Source organism: Hemitrygon akajei, chromosome 29 (assembly GCF_048418815.1).
Source record: "Hemitrygon akajei chromosome 29, sHemAka1.3, whole genome shotgun sequence".
NCBI classification, from domain to species: Eukaryota; Metazoa; Chordata; class Chondrichthyes; order Myliobatiformes; family Dasyatidae; genus Hemitrygon; species Hemitrygon akajei.
In genome coordinates, this window is record NC_133152.1 from 25,862,285 (window position 1) to 25,886,794 (window position 24,510).

At 38.1% G+C, this 24,510-nt stretch overlaps 1 protein-coding gene across 5 annotated transcripts in view; it reads right to left on the reverse strand.

Moving 5' to 3' along the window:
* ubr4 (ubiquitin protein ligase E3 component n-recognin 4) overlaps nucleotides 1–24,510 on the reverse strand; it is a 203,341-nt gene that overhangs the window by 166,474 nt on the left and 12,357 nt on the right. For all 5 annotated transcript variants that reach the window (XM_073031943.1, XM_073031941.1, XM_073031942.1 and 2 more), the window contains exons 2-13: nucleotides 18,630–18,727; nucleotides 18,029–18,132; nucleotides 16,944–17,073; nucleotides 16,675–16,814; nucleotides 14,004–14,106; nucleotides 13,047–13,188; nucleotides 11,621–11,745; nucleotides 7,832–7,953; nucleotides 5,812–5,871; nucleotides 4,849–5,039; nucleotides 3,999–4,098; nucleotides 1,875–2,012 (exon numbers count right to left, since the gene is read on the reverse strand). In XM_073031943.1, coding sequence (XP_072888044.1) covers nucleotides 1,875–2,012; nucleotides 3,999–4,098; nucleotides 4,849–5,039; nucleotides 5,812–5,871; nucleotides 7,832–7,953; nucleotides 11,621–11,745; nucleotides 13,047–13,188; nucleotides 14,004–14,106; nucleotides 16,675–16,814; nucleotides 16,944–17,073; nucleotides 18,029–18,132; nucleotides 18,630–18,727 — 1,453 coding nt within the window. The remainder of the gene's footprint in view (nucleotides 1–1,874; nucleotides 2,013–3,998; nucleotides 4,099–4,848; nucleotides 5,040–5,811; nucleotides 5,872–7,831; nucleotides 7,954–11,620; nucleotides 11,746–13,046; nucleotides 13,189–14,003; nucleotides 14,107–16,674; nucleotides 16,815–16,943; nucleotides 17,074–18,028; nucleotides 18,133–18,629; nucleotides 18,728–24,510) is intronic.

Below are 24,510 nucleotides of genomic sequence, written 5' to 3' on the forward strand. Positions count from 1 at the left end.
TGTTATATTTGAGGTAAATATTTCTACTGAAGAAAATGATAGCAGAAGTTTTTTTAAATAGAACTTAGAAAATCTGAGTATTTAAAGTGAACAGGAAAAAGGCTGTTTTTCAGGATCATCGTTAACACAGAAAAAGACTTAGAACAGACACATTTTATTCAAATGTTTCTCTCAACAGTGAAGGAATATACAAATAAACATTTTAAAAACACATTGGTAAGAGATGAATCTAATGCCTCAAAAACTGGGAGAAAAACAAAATTTGAAAGCCTGACACATTTACAATCACAAATTGTGGGAATATAGGTTGCTGCTATTTGGTGATCAAAAGAGAAAGAAATATTTAGACAAAGGCCAACTTCACAGAACAACTGAACTTTGTGGAAACACTGAGAAAGAAATTACTGGTAACTGTTAGCTGTAAACTGTAGGGTTGGTTATGCTAGCTTATTTCTGTTTGTGGTTTTAGAATGAACAAGGCAAAACCTTTTGGCATTTGAAAACCAAACAGCACTCTTAAAACAAAGACATACCATTGCTACTTTGCTCCTAAACACTGGGCTTTGAATTATACAGAAGTGAACACAGGCTGAAGCCCAACGTAAAGCTTCATTCATATGCAGGTAAGTATCCTGACCAGCCTTGGCCAAAATACATTGGATTCCAGTTAATTCGGCCATTGGTTAATCGAGGTAACTGCTTATTTGGGACAACTCTTAAAGAACAAATACAAATGAACAAAATACCCGGGACTCCCTTTGTTTATTTGGGACATTGCCACTATTGTTGCCGAATAGTTTCTAATTAGCGTCAGAAGCAATTACATAGCTATTAGTTACTACAACACACTTAGAGCAAACGGTTATGATATAGCGTCAGTTGCATGTTTGTATTCAGCTGATAGTTGGTGAGAGAAATAAACAGCAAGATAACTCAGAACCATTTTGTTCACTGCGGTTTCAAGCATTCAGGACTGGAAATACCGAAAATGGCAGGGAGTGAAAATTAAACGATTTCACTACTTCAGAAAGTTAGAAACTACAAAGAAGTTAAAGGTATCAACAATCACCTTGAATGTTACAATGAAAATGAAGATTTGAAGGATGTAATTGTTGAAAGCATTTATGAAGGCAGTCCACATCTGCACTAGGTGTCTGCAGATTTTGTGTATTTACAGTCAATCCAAAGAACTCGGCAACGTACTCTGGATGAATTCCTCCGTCAATAACTACTAGGAACTAATACAATTTTATAGTACTGTATTAGTCATGTTCTAATTTGTTCTGTATTTCATTTAAATACATAATTGGTTACTCATTTAAATGGTAGTTTGTCTTTTTTTTAATATACCTTCTTAATTATTTCCATGAAACTTCAGCTAATTGGGCCAGTTGCTTAATCGGACCAAAAAGCACTGGTCCTGATGTGTCCCAACTAACCAGAATCCACTATACATTGAAAATTTTAATCCTGATTACCATGATTGGTGTTAAATGTTATTCTGCCCAGTACAGAAACTGGGTAATACGACCTTACACCTGTTTCAGTATTAGTAAACATTGCTTTAATACTAGTGCACATTAATTTAGTGTGAACAAATATAAATCACAGATCATATTTGTTTAGCTTGAATCAGTGACCTCACAAAAGAGACAGAATGGTTGAGACCTTAGAATTAAGAAACTAGATAAATATTGGAAACCAAAAGCGTGTCTATAGGGAGGAAGCAAGGTGATAATATTAGTTTTAGGATGATCTTGAGATTTAGGGCAGGAGCACTTCAGCAAGGTCACATTTGAACTGACTCAGCCAAGAATCAGCACAGACATCACAATCATTTGGGCATCAGTGTGGACTGTTAAACAAGTGGTTACCTTTCTGTAAGATGTTGACAAAAGTGTGAAAAGCAAGTTTGTGAGAGGAACAGATTCAATTAATCTCTGTACACGCTGAATGGAGGAGCTCTGTGCCATGATATTAAGCTCTGCAGGTGGACCATCACTTCTCCAGCCCTGTTAAAACCAAAGGTAACCGTTATTAAAAACTGTCCATTTAATAACTTGAATAACACATAATTAACCATATAACATATCACCCAGCTTTTCTGTATGTGCATGCCCCTGGGGTTTAGTGTGTTACAAATTTTGACTAAAACACACAATTTAGGCTATTATTTAGTTTGTTCAACATCAGCAGTGCAATCTTTGGATGAGACCTTAAACCATTGTTCCAACTGCCCTCTATGGTAAATCTAAATGATCCATAAGACCATAAGATATAGGAGCAGAAGTAGGCCATTCAGCCCATTGAGTCTGCTCCACCATTCAATCATGGGCTGAACCAATTCTTCCAGTCATCCCTACTCCCCTGCCTTTATTCCATACCCTTTGATGCACCGGCTAATCAAGAACCTATCTATCTCTGCCTTAAATGCACCCAATGACTTGGCCTCCACAGCCACTCGTGGCAACAAATTCCACAGATTTACCACATTCTGACTAAAATAATTTCTCCGCATCTCAGTTCCAAATGGACGTCCTTCAATCACTGAAGTCGTGCCCTCTTGTCCTAGAATCCCCTACTAATGGGAAATAACTTTGCCATATCTAATCTGTTCAGGCCTTTTAACATTCGGAATGTTTCTATGAGATCGCCTCTCATTTTCCTGAACTCCAGGGAATACAGCCCAAGAGCTGCCAGACGTTCTTCATACGGTAACCCTTTCATTCCTGGAATCATTCTTGTGAATCTTCTCTGAATCCTCTCCAATGCCAGTATATCTTTTCTAAATTAAGGAGCCCAAAACTGCACACAGTACTTGAAGTGTGGTCTCACGACTGCCTTATAGAGCCTCAACATCACATCCCTGCTCTTATATTCTATATCTCTAGAAATGAATGCCAACGTGCATTTGCCTTCTTCACAACTGACTCAACCTAGAGGTTAACCTTCAGGGTGTCTTGCACAAGGACTCCCAAGTCCCTTTGCATCTCTGCATTTTGAATTCTCTCCCCATTTAAGTAATAGTCTGCCCATTTATTCCTTCCACCAAAGTGCATGACCATACACTTTCCAACATTGTATTTCATTTGCCACTTATTTGCCCATTCCCCAAAGTCTCTCTTTTTTTGATATTTGAAGTGACAACAGGAAAATTGCATCCAATGTCTTGAACCAAAATTTATCCAATAAGCAAACATACTGAAATGTTATTAGAATATTATCTGTGACCTTTGATGGATTAGGATACACAAAGTGTTATTTTCTTTGTAGTTTAAATTTCATTATGCTTGCTTATATGTTTGTATAATTTGCCTGTTTGTCTGCAAATGCTCAGTAGATTTTCAGTAATTTGTAGTATAACTGGTTCTGTATTTTTCATAGTTTCTTTGTATGCCTGTGTCATGGCAGCACAAGTAAATCACGAACTGTCCTTCTTGTCTCAGTATCAGAATCCAGGTTTATTATCACTGGCATGTGTCATGAAATTTGTCCTTTATCAAAAGAATTCCCCTCTCTATCCAGTTTCAGCCAGTTTTCAGAATAAAGCTCCACCCTGAGGCAAGGTTCTTTCTTTGTTCTCTTTTCCCTTAGTTTCCTGCTGCTGGGCTTTTCTCTTATTCCTTAATTATGAACATCAAATGAAACAGATGTAACCATAAAATCTGTGCCTTATTCCTGACTTCTACAGAACCTTCTGGACAACACCACTGGCTCCAATATTACCAATACCACAATACAGACTATGATTCAAAAGTAGCATTTTTGAATATGTCAACGATCCAAAGAAAATATTCTAAATTCAAATATTTCTTTTCTGCTTCCATTTAGTGTTTTTTTTGGCACACACAATCCCTCATGCAATCAACGTCAGTTTCACTTCTTTTTAAAATGCACATTCCTCTGAAGAATCCAAATCCCAAAACCTTTCTGGGTTTTTCTTATGTGCCTATTTACTAAATTGACTCTGTATACTAAACTCCGGAGTTAGCACTTACCCGGTAGAGGGCCTCTACTTGTAGATCCTGAAAAAGTGACGTTAACAATTTGATAGCATGATTTGCAAGAACCACAGACAGAATGCCAAATCCTTGGTGTCTGAAAGAAAGAATATCAAAATAACATCAACCATTTTTTACTGAACACCAGTAAGCATCAATTTAAACACCAAGTAAATCAGGTAAATACAATACACATGAAGTGCAATAAAAGCTCTTTTAGTTGCTATATTTTGCAATCATTTCCTCTCAAGATCCACTGAGTTCACAAGATGGTGTTGTGCATCATCTCACTCAGTCTTACTTTGTAATGAGCAGGTAGAAGCCTTATGATCAGATCATCTCTGGATATTAATTCTACCTCATAAATCTCAAAGCAATGGGAAAATTAATACAAAGACAAGAAAGTCTGCAGATGCTGGAAATCTAAAGCAACATACACAAAATGCTAGAGGAACCAAGACTAAGCAGGTCGGAGAGCATCGATGAAAATGGATAGATAGTCTTCATTTCAGGCCAAGACCCATCTTTAGGACTGCATGACTATGCACACCAGTGCCTCTTTGCTGTTTAGCTCCAGAAATAAATACAAACTTGTATGAACTACTGGGAATCTGAGATAAAAACAAAAAGCTCTTCACTCAGTATCTGAAATATAAATTAGCAAATATAATCTTTGTTGATGAACCAATGCTTTGAATCTTCAGCATTTACAGTTTTTATTTGGAAATGAGAAAAATGTAACTCAAAAATGAATTGTTCCTATTGGATATAAGACTGTAAGAGATTATTGCACAATCCAACCAATTTCAAGAAATTCTAAAACATTGTTTATAGATTCTTCACTGACCCTTTAACTGGTGCTAATTTGGGAGATCCAGCTCCTTCTTTTGCACGTGCGACAATATCACGGACTCGAAGTGCAGCCAGTGGATCTTTTTCTTTGCCCTTGTCAGCTAGTGCTGAAGGACTGAGATTCAGGATCAAGTAGAGGCTATTTAGAAGGCACCAAGCGCCCAGTAATTGAAAATTTTGATAATGCTGGAGAGAAAGTGCAAAAGAAAATTATGTGGCATTAGTTGAGATATTTTCAACATTTTACTTTAAAAAAAAGTCAAAATTAAATCTAAATATATGCTTTAATTATTTCAGGCAACGTTTATTTCATTAGTTTCATTCACATTTTAAGCTACTCCATATCAAAGGACATCTTTCAGTAAAGACTAATTGCAAATAATGCTATGAAGTTTCTCCTGTATACTGACAGTTACTATATAATATCCTTCCCATCCTCTACGCCTCTCTCAGTAAAACAAACTGAACTTCAGTTTAACTAGAGACTAGTAAAAAAAAATCACAAGAATGAAGTGGTATCTCCTCCACTGTAGTCATCTACAGAGGCTAAAATTAATAACTTGATAGCCAAGACATATCAAAGAGGCAGACAGGGAATGCTCCTGTCTCCTTGAAAATCAATCATGGTGAAATCTTAGTGCAAAAGACTATGATGAAATGGGTACGGGTGTAGATTGTTATTTGCAAGTCTTCTGAAGTTCCCATCCACACACTGTTACCGAGCCCACATCACTTCGATTCTGCATCCAACTATAATTGGACCTGTGACACTGAGCTTGCAATCAGGACCAACATGAGCAGTCATAAATACGTTTATTTGCTGACATAGAGTTCATGGCCCTTTATATTATTTTGAAGTCAAAAATAAAGACAGGTATTCCAACCTCCAGCTTTTCTGCAATTAGATTTTCATTAACTTATAAAATCCTTGCTCAGAAACATATTGCATAAACCTTACCTCCCCACCTGCACGTCGGGAGTTGTTAATAGCTTGGCCGATCATGTCATAAATTTCCAACTGCAATAATAAATAGAACATTAGTTTAGTAGCACACTGAAGCAGTCCATGAAATACCTTAAGTACAGCTATATTGTACCACATAGTAGAATATGGAGAAAGTGCAGGAAAATTGCAAGAAAATTGATAGCTTCATTTTAAGGCTCATAGTAGAACAGTAATATAACTACATAACCAGCAGTTTTGCTGTGATGTGTATTCATTAACAATTTGAATGGTCCTGAACTAAATCAAGATTATCAAAATCTGAAACCGTCAGTCAGTGAAGAACAGGTGGTGTCTTTAATCACACTTCTTTAATCCCTTTGATTTGCTCAGACTCAGTTAACAGTATAACTATGTGAAGTTAGTTCACAGCAGTTTCAGTGTAGCTGATATAACACAGACAAAACTGCCTTCAACTAACTGAACAGGACAGGCATATGAAAAACACTTTATATCTTCAGGAAACAAAAACTACAAAGTAACAATGCACTCAATGATTCAAGGATGCTCTAAAATTTCCTTAAGGGAGTGCATTCTAAGAATCCATGGGAATCAGAACTCAAACATAATAGCACTCATGATAACAGTCTCAACAGCAAACAATGTTCACCTCATAAAATACCAACATGTCTGGCCCATCAGTGTCTACTGACCCAAGTGTCTATACTTCCCACAATTACCTCAATCACCTTGCAACCCATAGAAGAGCAAAAACAAGTCCTCCTTAACCCCAAAGGCACTGCCTCAGACAATGAAGACTCTAATGCATACAATATAATTAAGTATCCTCTACATCAGGGATGGCCAACCTACGGCGCATGTGCCAAAAGTGGTGCATTGGATTAGAAGCGGCACACTGCACCCCAGTGATAATAATAAAAAAGTAAGCCTACTCATGCAAAAAGTATTAACCAAAAACCGATTTGTAGAAAAAAAAATTTATAACAGGAATTCAAGCAGCTTAGAGCTAGAAATGGGTTTTACTGAGAATAAATCTAAAACTTAGCAATTATTTTTAGCGATTTTATTATTTCGTGCACACCTTTCGGTAAATATCATCTTCTTTCACATTAATCGGTTTTCAATTTTTAAAAAATGTTTAATGAGTCAAACTAAGAAAGAAGGACTTTTGTTCCGCAGTTGTTCCATAACTGTTCAATACACGTTTGATACTTGTTTGATCCTGAGGCGCCAGGCGTCTGCACCAGTGGTTTTGCCAGTTTACAATTGACGCTCGTGTGCTACGGAGTTGTACTTTGTTCGTCCTTTGTGAACATTTGCAATTTTGTACTTTTTCGAAAATTAAGCCTTGTTTTTACATTCAGTTACCCATCATAGTGCAAAAGAAAATTAGCAAAGGAAAAACAGAAAGTGATAGCAAGCATGAATTCAATGAACAGTGGGAAAATAAGTTCCTATTTATAGCAGGTCCGTCAGGAACACCATTGTGCATTGTTTATGAAAACACTTTCTCACATAATAGAAGACATGATCTTTAATAGACACTATAAAACACAACATCAGACTGAAATTGAAGGAAAACTGAAGCTAGCGCTTGGGTCTGAGTTACAGAAAGAATATGTGATTAAGAAAAAGGAAGAAATCAAAAGAAGACAAAATATATGTTAAAAGTCTCATTAAGGTAAGTAATGTTTATCTTGTTTTTATATTAAATCAATATATCATGTAAAAATGCTAAATATGTCTTCATATTTTTAAAAGAATTGAATGGGGGTACAAGAGTTGTATGGTGCACCTGAACTCATGCGTGTAAAAGGTTGGCCACCCCTGCTCTGTATCACTGGAATTGCCCTAAACATATTCCGATGTTGAGTACTATCCTTGCCCAGCCACTCTCACGGTAACATTCAATTTTTACCCAAGTAATGCTCTCACCAAGAAAGCAAAAACAAATCTAAATGATTCCATTGTGTTATGCAACACATTAAAATACAGCCAGTTATAAAACACTTACACATTTCTGTACGATTGTGGCTGCATCATTTTCATAGTCTTCATCTTTACTGGTCGACCCTGATCGAACTTGCAAGCTGCTGCCTACATGTAGAATAGCCGTGCATGTTGCAACACTCACTCCTAGCGAAAGAGCAACAGAAATGAGCCATTTTTAAACAATCAACTTTAATATCTGGTTTAGATTATGGGTTCAGAATGTAACATTATGAGCTTTCAAAACCAAAGCTTCAATTAAAAAATAATTTGTATTTAATTGAAAAAGGAAAAACTTAGGAATGTTAACAATTTTTTTTAAAAAAGCATCAATAATGGCAAGAATTTTGAGGAATAAATAATGAGCTAATTGACCATAATCTTTCAACACACTTTCAACGTGGGGTTTGTATCAGAGAACTTGAGAATGCCAAGTATTACAAGCTTACCAGTTTAATCACAGTAATGGGAAAACATTTTGAAATATTAATTGGATATTTTATTAATAGTCTCCTGGAGGAAAATAAATTAAGTCTGCATGGCGTCATGGCAACAATGATTTTGTCTTGATCATTTTTTTTCATGACAATTAAAGTTCATGACAACAATGCAGTTGATATGGTGTTTCTTTTTGTGCAGCATTAACAGGTTATCATCCAAGCTGAAGCTCATACCATGAAAAGGGCACTGAAAGCACAAACACAAAGTTGGCTAAGTAACAGAAAGGATCACGTTGGAATCCTGCTTTATTGCTAATTGGAAGATGATGAAACATGGATTGGTGCTAGGGTCACGGGTTTTTTAATGACCCAAGTCTAAAGAACACAAGCCACAATACCCAGATTAGCAGATGACACAACCATTTGGCAAATTGCAGAGAATATTGATAAACTGCAGAAGAATATAACAAGGCTGGCAGGATGGACCAACATTAAAAAAAAAGGTGAAACACAAAGAAGTACTAGTTGATGCATTTTGGTAGTGAAAATGAGGAGCTTTTAGCAAAAAGGAAACTGTTCTAAAATGCATGCGGAAACAGGATATATGTTTCCTGTTTATTAAAAATACCGAGAGATTGAGAAAGCAGTTAATAAGGCAAACATACAGTACTGTGCGAAAGTGTCAGACACATATATAGCTTGTGTGTCTAAGACTTTTGCACAGTACTGAAGTAATTTTATGTACTGCACTGTACCTGTTCCTGATAAGCAGCTCTATTGTGGACTGAGAGTGGGAAGGGGGCAGAGAGAGGGGAATCATGGTTGGGAAAAGAGGGAGACGGGAAGCACTAGAGAAACATTTTGTAATGATCAATAAATCAATTGTTTTGAATCAAATGACCTTGTCTGGCATCTCAAGCTGGATGTATCTACACCCCTGTCACTCTCCATCCCAGTACTCCTCTGCCACCTGTCCCACACCACTCCCATGACACTCCTCTCTCGCCATTCCCAACATCCTTTGCTCTTGCCAGATTTACAAACTTGCTCTCTGCTCCACATTGACAAATGCAGTGCTGTGCAAATGTCTTTGGCATCTTAGCTATATATATGTGCTTAAGACACGTACATATAGCTAAGTGTGCCTAAGACACAGCGCTGTAATTTTAGGAACCAACTACTCAGACACAGGATAAAAGTAGGGTAATCATACGTTCAAAAGGGAAGACCTTCATAATAATCTGGTGCAGGCTCACTATGCTCTGCTTTGACATGTCATAAAAGGAAGGACGTGAAGGCAACAGAGAGGATCCAGAATAGGTTTGCAAGAATTCCAAGGATAAGAAATTTCACTTAAAAGGATAGATTGGTAAAGATGTGATTATTTTCTTTAAGGAAGAGACTGAGGGGAGGATTTGACAGAAGTAGGTAAAATAATGAAATCTGGATAGAGTCAATAGAGGGTCAAGGATTGGAGATTGCAAGTACAAGGCAAATAGAAACACATTCGCTCTGTCTGTCACAGAGCGGGATCTCCCGGTGGCCACCCATTTCAATTCTACTTCCCATTCCCATGTGTCTGCTGCCGTGATGAGGCCACACTCAGGTTGGAGGAGCAACATCTTAATTTCCATCTGGGTGCCCTTCAAACTGAAGGCATGAACATTGATGTCTTGAACTTCTGGTAATTGCCTCCCGTCCCTCTCTTTTCACCTTCCTTGTTCCTGTTTCCCTCTCTCACCTTATCTCCTTACCTGCCCATCACCTCTTACTGGTGCTCCTCCCCCTTACCTTTCTTCCATGGTCTGCTGTCCTTTCCTATCAGATTCCCCCTTCACCAGCCCTTTATCTTTTTTACCAACCAACTTCCCAGCTCTTTACTTCACCCATTCCTCCTCTCCCGGTTTCACCTATCACCTTGTACTTCTTCCTTCCCTCGCAATTATTTATGTGGTAACCCACACAAAATGCTGGAGGGACTCAGCAGGCCAAACCAACACGGTACAGTGATTTTGTGCTTGAAATATTTAACTATGCCTCCTAAGCATCCGATGTCATGACCTGGGCCATCAGCTGAACGGCAGAGAACTGCTTTAACACTTGATAAAAAGTTGGAAATTATAAACAACGCGGCATCAGCTGAAGGTAATACAGCTCTGGGGCGCTACTACCAGAAACAGAATCTTGCCTTTGAAGTTCTTCTGTTGCTTGACAATGTACCAGCCCATCCTAAACATTTGGACAGCATTCATCCTAACATAACAATGCATTTCCTGCCACCTAACACAACATCGCTGATTCAACCACTCGACCAAGGTGTGATCCACATTCAAGGCGTAATTTTTTTTTACGGCGAACTATCTCTCAGATGCTGCAAGCAACAGACGATTTTGAAAATCCCGGTAGGTTACCAACGGTGAGGGAATGGTGAAAGTCGGAACACTTGGCACAAATGGCGATGGACATGGACCCAAGTTTAGAACGGAGTCAGCATTTCAGTCGTTCTCTGCCGTCAACCCTTCTTCCTTACAAGCAAATTTATGCTGAAAAACAAAATGCTGCCAAGCAAACAACCCTCACCATTTTCTTCAAACCGGTGCCAGCAGTTCTATGAGTCTTCCTTCACCCCTTGCTGTGCTTGATATAATCCTGACGACCACAACCATCCATGCACCTTATCCATGTAAAGCTCCCCGACACCACAACAACCACTCATCTCCCAGAGCAAACACACCTGCCACTGTTGGTGAGTACTATGCACCTTAGTATGTTAACTTTCTATGATTTATTACATTGAATATTACCTTAAATTGATGAAATATAATACGAATGTGCCTTGTGGTACTGCTTTTGTGTTGTATTGGTATGAAAATGTGAATAAATTACAGATAAAGCATATTTAGGAAGCTCTCTGGAATGCATCCCTATTTTCTGCATTTAAATAATTATTCGCACTATGCAATCTCATGTTATACGTTGACTGCGAGGAACGTATCCCCCGCATATAACGAGGATAGGGTGTATATAGTGGGAGAAAACTTGAAAGACACAGGAAAAGGCACGGTGTGATGGAACTGTTCAGATGCTCTGGTAAAGAGACGGCATGGATATGATGGACTTAACAGCTTTCTGTGTGTAACTATTCTGCGATTCCAACTTGAATGAGAACTGAACAAAAGCGATAAAATAGATACCAAAATAACCAATGCTCAATGTAATCAACTTGTCAAAGGATGAATAACAAGTTTTAGCACTTTTTCTCCCAGTCCATATTATGGTTATGTGAACTCCCAATTCACAGTTCATATTATGACATTTAAAGTACGTATTCATTGCAAACTCTGAAAGGGTGCTCCACTTGTTCTCATACACACCTGCATATAAACAACTCAAAGCCAATATAGTTACATCCTGTAGTCTTTCAGGAGTCAGAGGTTCAAGAACAGGCAGAGAGAGTGTGTCCAGTGCCATAGTAACATCAATAACCAAGGAATGGAATCTGAGGAAACAGCAACAGTAATGAAAGAAAATATTTAGAAAACATTGTGCAATAGAAATTTTAAAAAAACACATTAATGTTTGAAAAGATCTGTCAAGTTTTCACCAGAGCAAAGTAACAGGACCCATTCATTAGTAATTAGTACCTCCCTCCGCAAATGGATCCTTGACTTCCTAACCAGAAAACCACAATCTGAGTGGACTGAAAATAACATCTCCATCTCGCTTACAATCAAGTGGCGCACCAGAGAGATACGTGCTTGGCCCACTGCTGTACTCTTTCTATACCCATGACTGTGTTGCCAGAATTTCAGATAATGATGAAAGGCGTACAGGACTGAGATGTACCAGTTAGCTGAGTGGTATTGAAGCAACAACCTGGCATTCAACATCAGCCCAAAGAGCCGATTGTGGACTTCAGAAAGCATAAGATGAGGGAACACAAACCAATCCTCAGGAGATCAGAATTGGAGAGAATGAGAAATTTTAAGTTCCTGGGTATCAATATCTCCAAAGGACCCAACCTGCATGCAACTATAAATGCAGCTATAAAGAGAAGACAGCAGCTAGATTTCATTAGGACCTTGAAGAGATTTGGTTTGTAAACCAAAACACTCGTAAACTTCAACAAATGTACCATGGAGAACATTCTGACTGGCTGCATCACCATCTGGTATTGGGGGGGGGGGGGGGGGGTCTACTGCACAAGATAGAAGTAAGTTGCAGAAACTTGTAAAATAGTCAGCTCCATCATAGGTGCTAGCCTCGATAGTATCCAAAACATCTTCAAGGAGCACTGGCTTAGGAAGGTGGTGTCAATCATTAAGGACCCCCACCACCCAGGGCATGCTCTTTTTACATCCTGTTACCTTTGGGAAGTGGGTACAGAAGCCTAAAGGCACATTCAGGAACAGCTTCTTTCTCCCGCCATCCGATTTCTAAAAGGACATTGAACCCATGAACACTACCTCATTACTTTTTCATTTCTATTTTTTGCACTATTATTTCAACATAACTATTTAATAGACATATATTTTTTTTGATGTATATATTTTTGAATATATATTTGATGTAACTCAGTTTTTTCCTCTATATTTATTTATCATATACTTCATTGTACTACTGTCATAAAGTTAATAAATTTCTCAACATATGCCAGTGATATTAAACCTGGTCCTGATTTATGTATCTCAAAAAAGTAAAAATCTTTAATGTACTTCACATCAAGCAACACTTTTTAACCAATTGCAGGAAGGTTAAAAGTCACACCTACAAGTTAAACTTTGACTGTCTGTAACTCACCCATTTCGTACTGCAGTTGCATCTGCAACAGTAGCAGGCATAATGAAAAAGGAGTTTGCAGAAACAGCATCCTGGAAACGATTGATGTATCGCAGGAAGTAGGGAAGGTTTAAGCAGACACGTAATAGCTTCTCAGAGCCTCCTACAAAATGACAAGGGAAATCAACATATTTCTTTTAACATTTGAGTTAAATACAATGACCAGACAAAGAACCTGCATACAGAATTAAAATCTAGCATAGCAAATGAACCGTAAACCAAATGAGAAAAAATATATATTACTGCACTACTTTCTTTTAAGTGTAATCCTAATAGGTTCTCATTAAGCTACTGGCTGTCAGTCACTCACTTCTACCTCCAGTCTCACCTAGCAATTGTACTCTTCACTAAATTACCTATTATGTTTCTCCACCCATGTGTCAAAATGCATCAATCCCACAATCTAACTCTAGCTAGTCACTCAAAATATATACTTCAAAAGTATGATTTCACAAATAACAGCAAGTTTACAAATACACACAAGGTCACAAAATACAGACAGACAATTGATTTCGTTGGCTGAGACATCATCTTAAATCTAAGTACCCGGTAATCATTATTTAATCAACACAGGTTTAAAAACTATAATCCTGGCCTTGTTTTTATGAATGTGGATGAACTCAGGTCATAATCTTTACTCTATGACAAACTAGGTCACAATTCAGCCACAATCTTACAGAATGACAAACAAATTCACTGATCAAAGTGGCCTACTCTCATTCCGATGTAACCAATTGAAAATAATTTTTACTTAAGCTAAGGACCCCAATTAACCGGCTATATACAATGTTTATTAGACATTATCACATTTATACAAGATCAGTAGTCATACTTATCACACAAACAATTCAATTTGCTTTAAAGAAAAAATTCTGAGCGCAGCTCTCTTCATTATGAGGATTTCACAGTTAAACTCACCCAATGCTTGTAAACTGGAGACATTCTGAGCAATAAATGCATTTTTCATCTTAGTAACAGTTACTTGGTCTGCTGCTGTCTGTTCAACATTTTCTCCATCCACCTGACCAATTAAAAAAGGTACACAAAATTCACATTAAGAAAACAAGCTGTTCAGTCATACCGGACTATGTAGGTGTTTCATTCCCCACCAGGTCAACCATAGTATCTTACATATCATATTTTCATATGCCTATTCTAATCATTTGCAGAAACAATTACACATGGTCAAAGCACAGCATGATAAAAGAAAGTACCGTAGATTCCGGATTTTAAGCCGCTACTTTTTTCCCACATTTTGAACAGCTTTGAACTCTGCGGTCTTTAATACAGAGCGTCTAATACATGGTTTTTTTCATGCCGCCAAAAACATTTTGCCTCGTAACAGTAGACCAATAAAATTGATGAGTAGTTCACAGAGGTCCAATGAAATTGTACGATAAATCAAGCGCACTTTCACAATTAAATTATTGTAAATCAGTCATTTGTACTCACCCTCATCAACATGGAAAACACTCGAAGAAAAGCATTGTGCTGCCTTTATGGCAGTTATTTAGTTTATAATATTTTCGCTTAGTAATTCATTTTCTAGTTAAAGTTAGAAGAGTTTTAACTATATTTGTTTTCTGTACTACATCGCGGGATGCTATGACGTCACACCCGGTTTCGCCGCGTCTTGTGGGATACCGGTTTGCGATAAACGGGACGGCGGGGGGGAGCGGCGGAGCGAAAACGCTGCTTTTAAGTTAAAGGCGATCAATAACTTTTCCTGGTAGGCTGCAGTATATATATTTTTTACCAGTCGTTAGGAGATATTGGAATGTTGTTCAGTAAAGAAGTATACGCAACGTATATTTAAAAGTAGCCGCGTTACAGGCACGGTTCGAAAAAAAGCATTTGCAATATGTATTTGTTTTTGTTACCATATGGATTTAATTAAAAGTTAAAAAATCCTCACGTGTAATATCTTTCTGTGTAAATATCTCATATTACAACGTGGGACACCTGCGGCCGAAAATCCGGTGCGGCCTAAAATCCGGTGCGGCCTTTACAAGTAAAAAATTGATTTTATTTCTAAAATTAGAGCCAGCGGCTTTTAATCAGGTGCGCTCTGTAGTCCGGAATCTACGGTATTTTCCAGATGGAAATAAGTATTTTTGTGAAGGATTCACAAAGTTGTTCAGAATCAATGTATTTTCACCTTCAATTTAGGTTCACATCCAGGCTTAACTGACAGAAAATGACAGTCTAAAAAAAAGAGCCTGAGTATTTAATAAACAACTTCCAGTAGGTAAAATCCAAATCACAACATCAATAACTCAGCAATAACTTCCAATAAATTGGTCAATTTAACTATTCAAAAGAATAATGCAGGTAACTCCAAAGGTACTCTTCCCAAATTAATTATGGAAACTCTGAATGTGAAGAAACAGGCGAATAAAATTAAAATACAAATTAGCCATCATATGATTGAGTGACAAAACAGGTTTATTGAGCAGAAAACAGGTGATTCTGGTTAACTGGAATACAACGTGACCAGTACATTCTGGCCAAATTAAGCTGCACCCAATTAGACTAAGCTTCATGGAAACAGTTAAAAAGGTACAAACACAAATGGAGTAACAAATTATGTATTTAAATGAAATACAGAACAAATTACAATACTTATAGCACTACAGTACTATAAAATTGTATTAGTTCCTAATAAGTTATTGATAGAGGAAATCATCCAATGTATGCTGCCATGTTCTTCTGATTGATTATAAACAAACAAAATCAGCACAGACACCTAGAGCAGATGATGGACTGCCCTCGAATAATGCTTTCAATGATTGCATCCTGCAAATCCTCATTTTCACTGTAATGTTCAATATGATAGGCAATACCTTCAAATTCTTTGTAGTTCCTAACTTGTTGAAGTAATTAAATCATTTCATTCTCAATCCCAGCCATTTCCGGCATCTCCAAGCCCGAATGAACTACAGTGAGCAAAACAGTTCTGAATTGCCTTACCTCTTATTTCTTGGCAACTATCAGTGACAAAAATCACAGCTTGCAGTTTAAAAATTAAAAGCTGTTTAAAAACTGTTTGCTCCAATCACAGTATAGTGTCTTAATGGTCATCTGACTGACTCTACTTAGAAACTGTTTGAAAACCTCCTGTCTGAATTAAGTGGGATCGTTTCCCAAATAAATCCTGGCTAATTTCTTATTTAGTTTTCCTTTTTTTTTTAAAAGAATTGTCCCAAATAAACGGCAGCCCTGAATATGGCCCAATTAACAGAATCCACTGTAGTTTCTTTCTATTCCTATCCAGAAGAGGGCTTGCCACACTGTACATCATCTGTAACTGCTTTAAAAAAAAAGGCTGTTCCCCCAACATTTATGACAAAAAAAAACAGAACTCATATTCCCTAAAATAAATATCTTGATCAGAAACAATTTGGCAAATTTCCTTACATAAATGCATTCTGAATCACCTATCATTTAGAATTTTCTCATGGTATCTGTTGCTACTCTCCTCATTAATAATACAGTATTGCACTACAAAAAAATCTGATTTTTGTCATAATATCCTATTAATTTATGAATCTTAATAAAGCCTTGCTCAAAAGGTACAGAGTTCATTTACCTGAGCCACAGGAGGAGGAGCAGATGAGGTCGACACATCTGGGTTGAAAACGGAAGTCAACTGGTTCAAGAAATTCATTTGTACCTCCTTTTGTCGTAGTTCGGGTGTCAATGGAGAGACAGGCTCTTTTTGATCCTCCACTAAGTAAAGAAAGTTATACATAGAAGTTAAGCATAACAAACCGTCAATAACCTCTGAGCACCAAGGATTATGTAAAATTGAGTAACAGTAACAAGAAAATGAATTGAGATTCACAATCAAAGGCGTACCATCTGAGAGAGTCTTCACTGTCTTCGGCAGTTTGGCTGACTTCATCATCGCTGTGAAAGTAATTATCTCAGTCCTGTCCAGTCGGCTGCAGCCAGTGCAAAGGCCCTTGATCAAGAGGATCAAGTGTTTCTGAGGAAGAAGTGTGACAACAAAATAAGAGCTGAAAAGTAGAAAAATGCATACTTTACAGCAAAACATTTTTGAACAAACCTTTCTATTCAGTTAAGCCCTTTCAAGATTACTGTGCTTTTTTATTCTTATTACTTCAGAAAAATAATATTGAAATTTATGGAAGTTGGTTGATATAAAAGATGTGCTGAAGATATATACACACACTTATGTACATTCATGAATACATTTTGAAAATAGCAATAAACACCAATGGTCACTGGTTGCCCTAAGTAAGAAAGAATTCGAGGTAGTAGCCAAAAACACTGCAAAACATAAATGTTAAGGTATCTTCTAAAAGCAGCAAGAAGAGGAATTTTGTCAAGACAAATAAGGCACTAAGAATGGGAATGGGAATGGGGAAGGGCTTTATAAGCCAGTAAAAGTAGATTACAGCTGATCTCCAACCAATGTAGCTTCTTTTTTGTTTCCTTTTCTTTGATACTTAACAAAAATGCTATCAATTTCTGTTGAAACTTGCTTTTGCAGGAAAATCTGTACTTAAAACCTTCAGACATGTCCATCCTTCTTTGCCCCACGATTTATAAATCAAAAATGCCCCCAGATAATTAAAACTATTTGGATCTTATGATGCACTCAGGACATCCTAAAGGACAATCAAGTACTTTTAAATGTGATCACTTCACACCGCACGGTTCTATTCACTGCAGTGAAATAAACAACCAGCTGACTTTATTGGTGCAGATCGGAACTCTTGGTGACCTTTCTAGATGATCCCCAGGAAAGGTAATAAAGCCATCATCAATACAATAGGTTACTTACCAGATACCTATGAGAAAACTATATACAAGCATGCAAGAAGACAAATTAGAAAAATGATTTAACTTCATTGGATAATAAATATTCACCAGAGAACTCTTTACATTTACAACCAATCTGAGTGTTAAGCAATTACCTGTGAAACAGCACATGCTTCATCTGGATTCTCAAGACGCATCAATGAGAATTCTATCAGGACTTTACATGCAGCAGCAACAGATAGTAATTGATTCCTAGGAACTAGAAATGTTGGAAAAGTTGGTAATTAGTAAAATAAAGTTTTCAAAACATGAAATATTTTACTTTACAAATTTAACTGGAAAGGATAATTCTAGAAACTTTTGACATAGGAGATGCTTGAACAGGACAAACTGGGTAGGTCTTTCACAGAGTCAGCAAAGGCAGTATAGGGCAAATGACCTCCTCTCGTGCTGCATAATTCAGTGATATGATGTAAGATATGGTAATATACGTATAAACAAAAGGGTCATTCAAAATATAATCAGAAGCTAAAAAAAATTGTTAATGTGTTGCAACCTTAGACTACCTTGACTTTATTTTTAAACTTATCAGAACACTTCCATATTTCAAGATGCAGATAATCCTCCAAATCTTTCTCTGGGGTTTAAAGCCAGAATGGCTTAAACCTGAAGGATTCTGGTGCTTCTACTCTGACAATCATTACAATTCTCTATCAAAAGGGCTTTTATGATATTAATTTGATCAGGAATACTCACTTTGTGCACAGACTGTTGATATGTAATGTGCAGACAAAGCCACAAATGATGAGTAGAATGGCTCATAATGTTTCTCATGATGTAGAATCTCCTTCTCACTGAAATGCAAAACAAGTCAATCAGAAGCTTTAAATTAACACAAGTACCTATGAATCCATCAAAGAAAGATTTATAGTAGAGCAATTCAGATAAAAATAGAAGTGCTGGGTATAATCAACAAGACAGCCAAGCACCTAGAAAGAGAAACAAAAGTAACGTTTCAAGTCAAAAGGATTCAGTTAGGGTGAACTTGTTTAGAAGTCATAGTAAGAGAGCACTTTCAAAGTGTGCAATCCTAAACATTCCTCAGATCTCCCAATGGCCTCCATCAAGAAGTTTGCTGAGCTTCCTGGGTGCATTAATGTCATTAATGGTCACACTGATGTCAGAAAAGCTACTCAGATCCCTTGCAGTTAACACTTCCACCCATGTCTGTATCAGGATCATTATACTATGTGGAGCTGAGTGAATCAGGATAACAATGTGGAAGAATGATGGCGCCAGCGATCACTAGCAACATTCTGTGGGCTGAATACAATTGTCCTAAATATTCTTTAAAATATACCCTTTTCAACCTATTCTTACTGCAATCTGCAGGATGTAACTTCCCTCTAAGCAATGTACTTTTAAATCAACTTCATGAACTACAGATCTCATGACTCAGCAGACCAGGCAGTTACTGCATGTTTAAGAGGACAAAGGTTCATCGTCGTGGCTGAAAGTGAGGCACTGGGGACGGGACTACAAGCCAGGCTGAAACACAGTGGAATGAGGCCTCCTCTAACCAGCATCTTGCTGGCAAATGTGCAGTCACCAGAGAACTAAACTGAGGACAAGATTGCTTTATTGGAGAGAAATGAGATCCTTTTGTATTCTATGTATGACCGAGAGGTGGCTTTCTCTGGGCACACCAGATACAGCAATGAGACCCGAAGGCTTGATGATTCACAGAATGGACCGAACTGCTGATTTGAAAAAGGCAAAAGGAGGAGGTGAATGTTTCATAATAAACTCTTGATGATATTCCAATGTGGCAGTTTTGTCAAACTTGTGTTCCCCCAACTTGGAACACCTAATGGTCAAAAGCCGTCCATTCTATTTTCCCGGGTAGTTCTCATCTGTCACTTTGACCACAGATTATATACCAGCAGCCAACTATAATCAAGAGCCCACAGTACTGCATGATGCCTTCTCCTAACAAGAAACAGCCCATCCAAACGCATTTCAAATCATATGTGGAGACCCTGCTAAATCACCAATCAGCATATAACCTGCAGCACCAGGGGTCCCAATACATTAGACCACTGCTATACTAAGATAAGGAAGGCCTATTGTTCCATGCCCAGAGCATATTTCTGGAAATCTGATCACTTGGTTGTCCCTCTCCTACCTGCATACGAGCAGAGGCTAAAGAATGAAGCTCCAGAGATTAGGACAACAAAGAGGTGGTTGTGAGAGGCAGAGAAGCGGTTACAGGATTACTTCTGAGTCATTGGACTGGGCATGTTCAAGTACTTATACAGAGACCTGAATGAATACATCATGGCTGTAACGGACTTTCTCAAATCAGCTGTAGATGAGTGTGTCCCCACAAATTCATTCAGAGTCTTCCCCAACCAGACACCCTGGATGAACGATAAGATCCAAATTCTGTTGAGAGCCAGACAAAGGCGCTCAAATCTGGTGATCAAGAAAACTACAAGAGGTCCAGATACGACCTCTGGAAATGCCACCCCTCGGGCAATTCCAGACCAAAGTTGAATCAACTAAGGATGTATGACAGTTGTGGTAGGGTTGAATACTATCACCTCTTACAAAGTTAAATAAAGCAGCATAGGAAATAGCAGGGCTTCACTTCCAGATGAGCTTAATGTCTCTATGCTCACTATGATCATCAAAACATGGAGGAACCATCACGAATTCCCATATCCCCCAATGATCCTGTAATTTCAGTCTCTGAAACCAACATACAAGCAGCGTTCAGGATGGTGAACCCATGAAAAACATCCGGCCCAGATGGGGTATCTGACCAAGTACCAAAGACCTGTCCTGATCACGGCTGTGTTCACTGAAATCTTTAAACTCTCACTTCAGCAGTGTGGGGTACCCACTTGTTTCAAGCAGCCTTCGATTATACCAGTGCCCAAGAAGAGCATCATTACGTGCCTCAAATGACTATCGCCCTTCATCCACAGTGATGAAGTATTTTGAGAGGTTGATGAAACACATCAATTTCTGCAAGACAATCAACTTAAATCTGCTCTAATTTGCCTACCAGAGCAACAGGTCCACACTGATGCAATCTCATTGACTCTTCACTCAATCTTGGTACATCTAGACAGCAAAGATGCATACACAAGATGCTCTTTATCAACTACAATATTCAATACCATCATCCCTTCAAAACTAATCAATTAACTCCAAGACTTTAGCTTCAATACCACCTTGTGCAATTGGATCCTGGATTTCCTCACTTGTGGACCCACCCCAGTCAGTTCAGATTGGCAACAACATCTCCTCCACAATCTCCATCAGCAGACGTGCACCACATGGCTGTGTGTTTAATCCCGTGCTCTACCTGCTTTACACTTATGACTGTGTGGTTAAGTTTGCTGATGGTACCATTGTCAGAGGCTGAATCAAATGTGGTGATGAGTCAGCATACAGGAAAGTGACTGAAAATGTGGCTGCGTGGTATCATAACAACAACCCGTCATGCAATGTTAGCAAGACCAATAAGCTGATTATAGATTTCAGAAGGATATCAGTGATCCATGAGCCAGTCTTCATCGGAGAATTAGAGGTCTAGAAGGTTAGCAACTAGGTGTTTTTACTTCGGACGACCTGTCCCGTAAAGGGCAATTACAAAGAAAGCATGGCAGCACTTCTACTTCCTTAGGAGTTTGCAGAGATTTGGCATGTCATCTAAAACTTTGACAAACTTCAACAGGTATGTATTGCAGAGTATATTGACTGGGTGCACCACAGTCTGGTATGGAAATACAAGTGCCCTTGAATGGAAAATCCTACAAGCACTGGATACAGCCCAGTCCATCATGGGTAAAGCCCTCCCATACTGAGCACATCCACATGAAATGCTGTTGCAGGAAAGCAGCTTCCATCATCAAGAAACCCCACCACACAGGCCATGCTCTCTTCTTGCTGCTGCCATCAGGAAGAAGGTACAAGAGCCTCAGAACTCACCCACCAGATTCAGGAAAAGTTATTAGCCCTCAACCATCATGCTCTTGAACCAAAGGGGACAACGTCACTTGCCCCATCATTGAAATGTTCCCACAACCAGTGGACTCACTTTCAAGGACTCTTCAATATTTATTGCTATTTATTTATCTCTATATTTGCATAGTTGTCTTCCGCACTCTGATTGAACACCCTAGTTGGGTGGCCTTGAATTAATTCTGTTACGTTACTATTCTAAAGATTTATTGAGTATGCCCACAAGAAAATGATCTCAGAGCTGTATTTGATGGCAAAAATTTACTTCGAACTTGGTCTGCCTTTTGATCTGTATCTACTGGATGAACTAATTGCCTTGAAGTCAGTGACAATTGTGATACAGATTAACAAAAATAATGTATCTTGTTTTTCGACACAGCTATTGCAAGATCAAAGGAGTGAATCGCAACCTTTTGTTCCATATGATTCTACAGATGAACACCAATGGAATGATCTGATTTGGATGGCGGTGATCAAGGGAATAATGTCTCAAAAAGGTGGCATCCATCATTAAGGCCACCCATCACCCAGGACATGCCCTCTTCTCATTGCTATCATCAGGAAGGAGGAACAGAAGTGTGAAGGCACACACTCAATGATTCAGGAACAGCATTCTCCCCTTTGCCATCTGATTTCTAAATGAACATTGAACACATGAACATTACCTCACTACATTTTCATTTCTATTTTTTGCACTATGTGTTTTTCATATATATGTTATACACACACACACATATATATATATATATATATATATATACACTTTCCGTAAGTCACAGTTTTCTCTATGTTATTACGTGTTGCATTGTATTGCTGCTGCAAAGTCAAATTTCATGGCATATGCAGGTGATATGAAATCCAATTCTGATTCTGAAGCTTTGATCACAAACACTGTACAATACAGTAATACCGAACTGCTTATTTAGTGTTGGCCTAAAGTATATGTTTAAGTCCTGAAGGAAGCATTTCAATTCCAAGTAAATAACTTGAAACTCCTCAGAGCCCAACTTTGAAATTTTCAGGCCTCCCTAAGCAGGCTATTGATAACCTGTTAAGTCTTGGATTTGATTAACATGAAGCTCAAAGATGGTGTTGAAGTGTGGATTACGAATTAAAGACAGTTTTCCATATTTCAACACACCAGAAATCAAATTTTATTTTGTGTTGCTGAAAATGAATGACATGCAGTACTTTGTCATCTGACCAAGTGCAGTATGCAAGCAAAATGTGACCTTACCGCAAAAGCGGTAAGAAAGGCCTCAGTGTAGTGCAGAATGTCAAACAGGAGATTCTTGCAATGTAAAGTTGTGATAGTAAGCAATTTTAACTTTCCACATATTGATCAAGACTCCCATACTGTAAAAGTGCTGGATGGGAAAGAGTTTGTGTTCAGTAAATTTCCCTTAATCAGTACATACAAGTCCCAAATAAAGCGAGTATGATACTAGATCTCCTATTAGATAATGAAACAAGGTAGATGACAGCAGATTGTGTAGGAGAACACTTAGCATCTGGTGATCATAATGCTATTAGTTTCGAGGTAATTATGGAAAAGGATAGGTGAGCCCTTGGGGTGAGATTCTAAATCAGAGAATGGCCAATTTTGATGGTCTCAGAAAGGATCGGGCAAGTGTGGAGGCTGATTTCTGGCAAAGGTGTACTTGTTAAGTGAAAGGCCATCAGAAGTGATATTTTGAGAGTACAGAGTTTGTAAATTCCTGTCAGAATAAAACCCAAGGATAACAGGTTTAAGGAACCTTGGTTTTCATGAGATATTGAGGCCTTGGTTAAGAGAAAATAAAGGATATGCATAGCAGGTTTAAGGAGGAAGGAACAAATGAGGTACTTGAGTACAAGAGAACACTTAAGAAGGAAATCAGGCATCTAAGAAGACACAAGGTTGCTCTAGCAGACAAGGTGAAGAACAATTCTAAGAGCTTTGAAAGATATATTAAATGCATAAGGATACCAAGGACAAAATTTGGCCTCTAGAAGATCAGAGAACTATTCTCTGTGTGGAGCCAAAAGAGTTGGTGGCGATAGTAAGTATTTATTCTGAAGATAGACACAAAATCTATAGATGCAGCAGTGAGGTCGTGGACCCTGTACAGATTACAGAAGGGAGGTGCTTGCCGTCTTGAGGCAAATTAGAGTGGATAAATTCCCAGGATCTGACAAGGTGCTCCCTTGGACCCTGTGGAAGGCTAGTGCAAAAAGTGCACAGGCCCTAACAAAGATATTTAACACATCCTTAGCAACGAGTGAGGTGCCTGAACCTCTGACATGAAATTGTGCTGCAGTTATAACTGCCAGACCACAGACAGAAAAGAGTTCTCCTTCAGATAGATTCTGACCAATGAACCCATGGAGACTGCTAAGAGTCAAACAGAAAGTTCACATCGCCCCTGAGTTTAAGCATTGCTGTCTCAGAAGCAATTAAAAGTAGTCAGAAATTGGGTAAATGAGCTGATTAACTTACCGAAGCAAATAATAGAAATAACTCATTATGGACCAACAAATATTAAGTTTTATGTTGTAGGGGATGTGCTATCTGCAGCCAGGATGTCACTATGCATCATCTGAAATGTTGAAATTTACACGATGG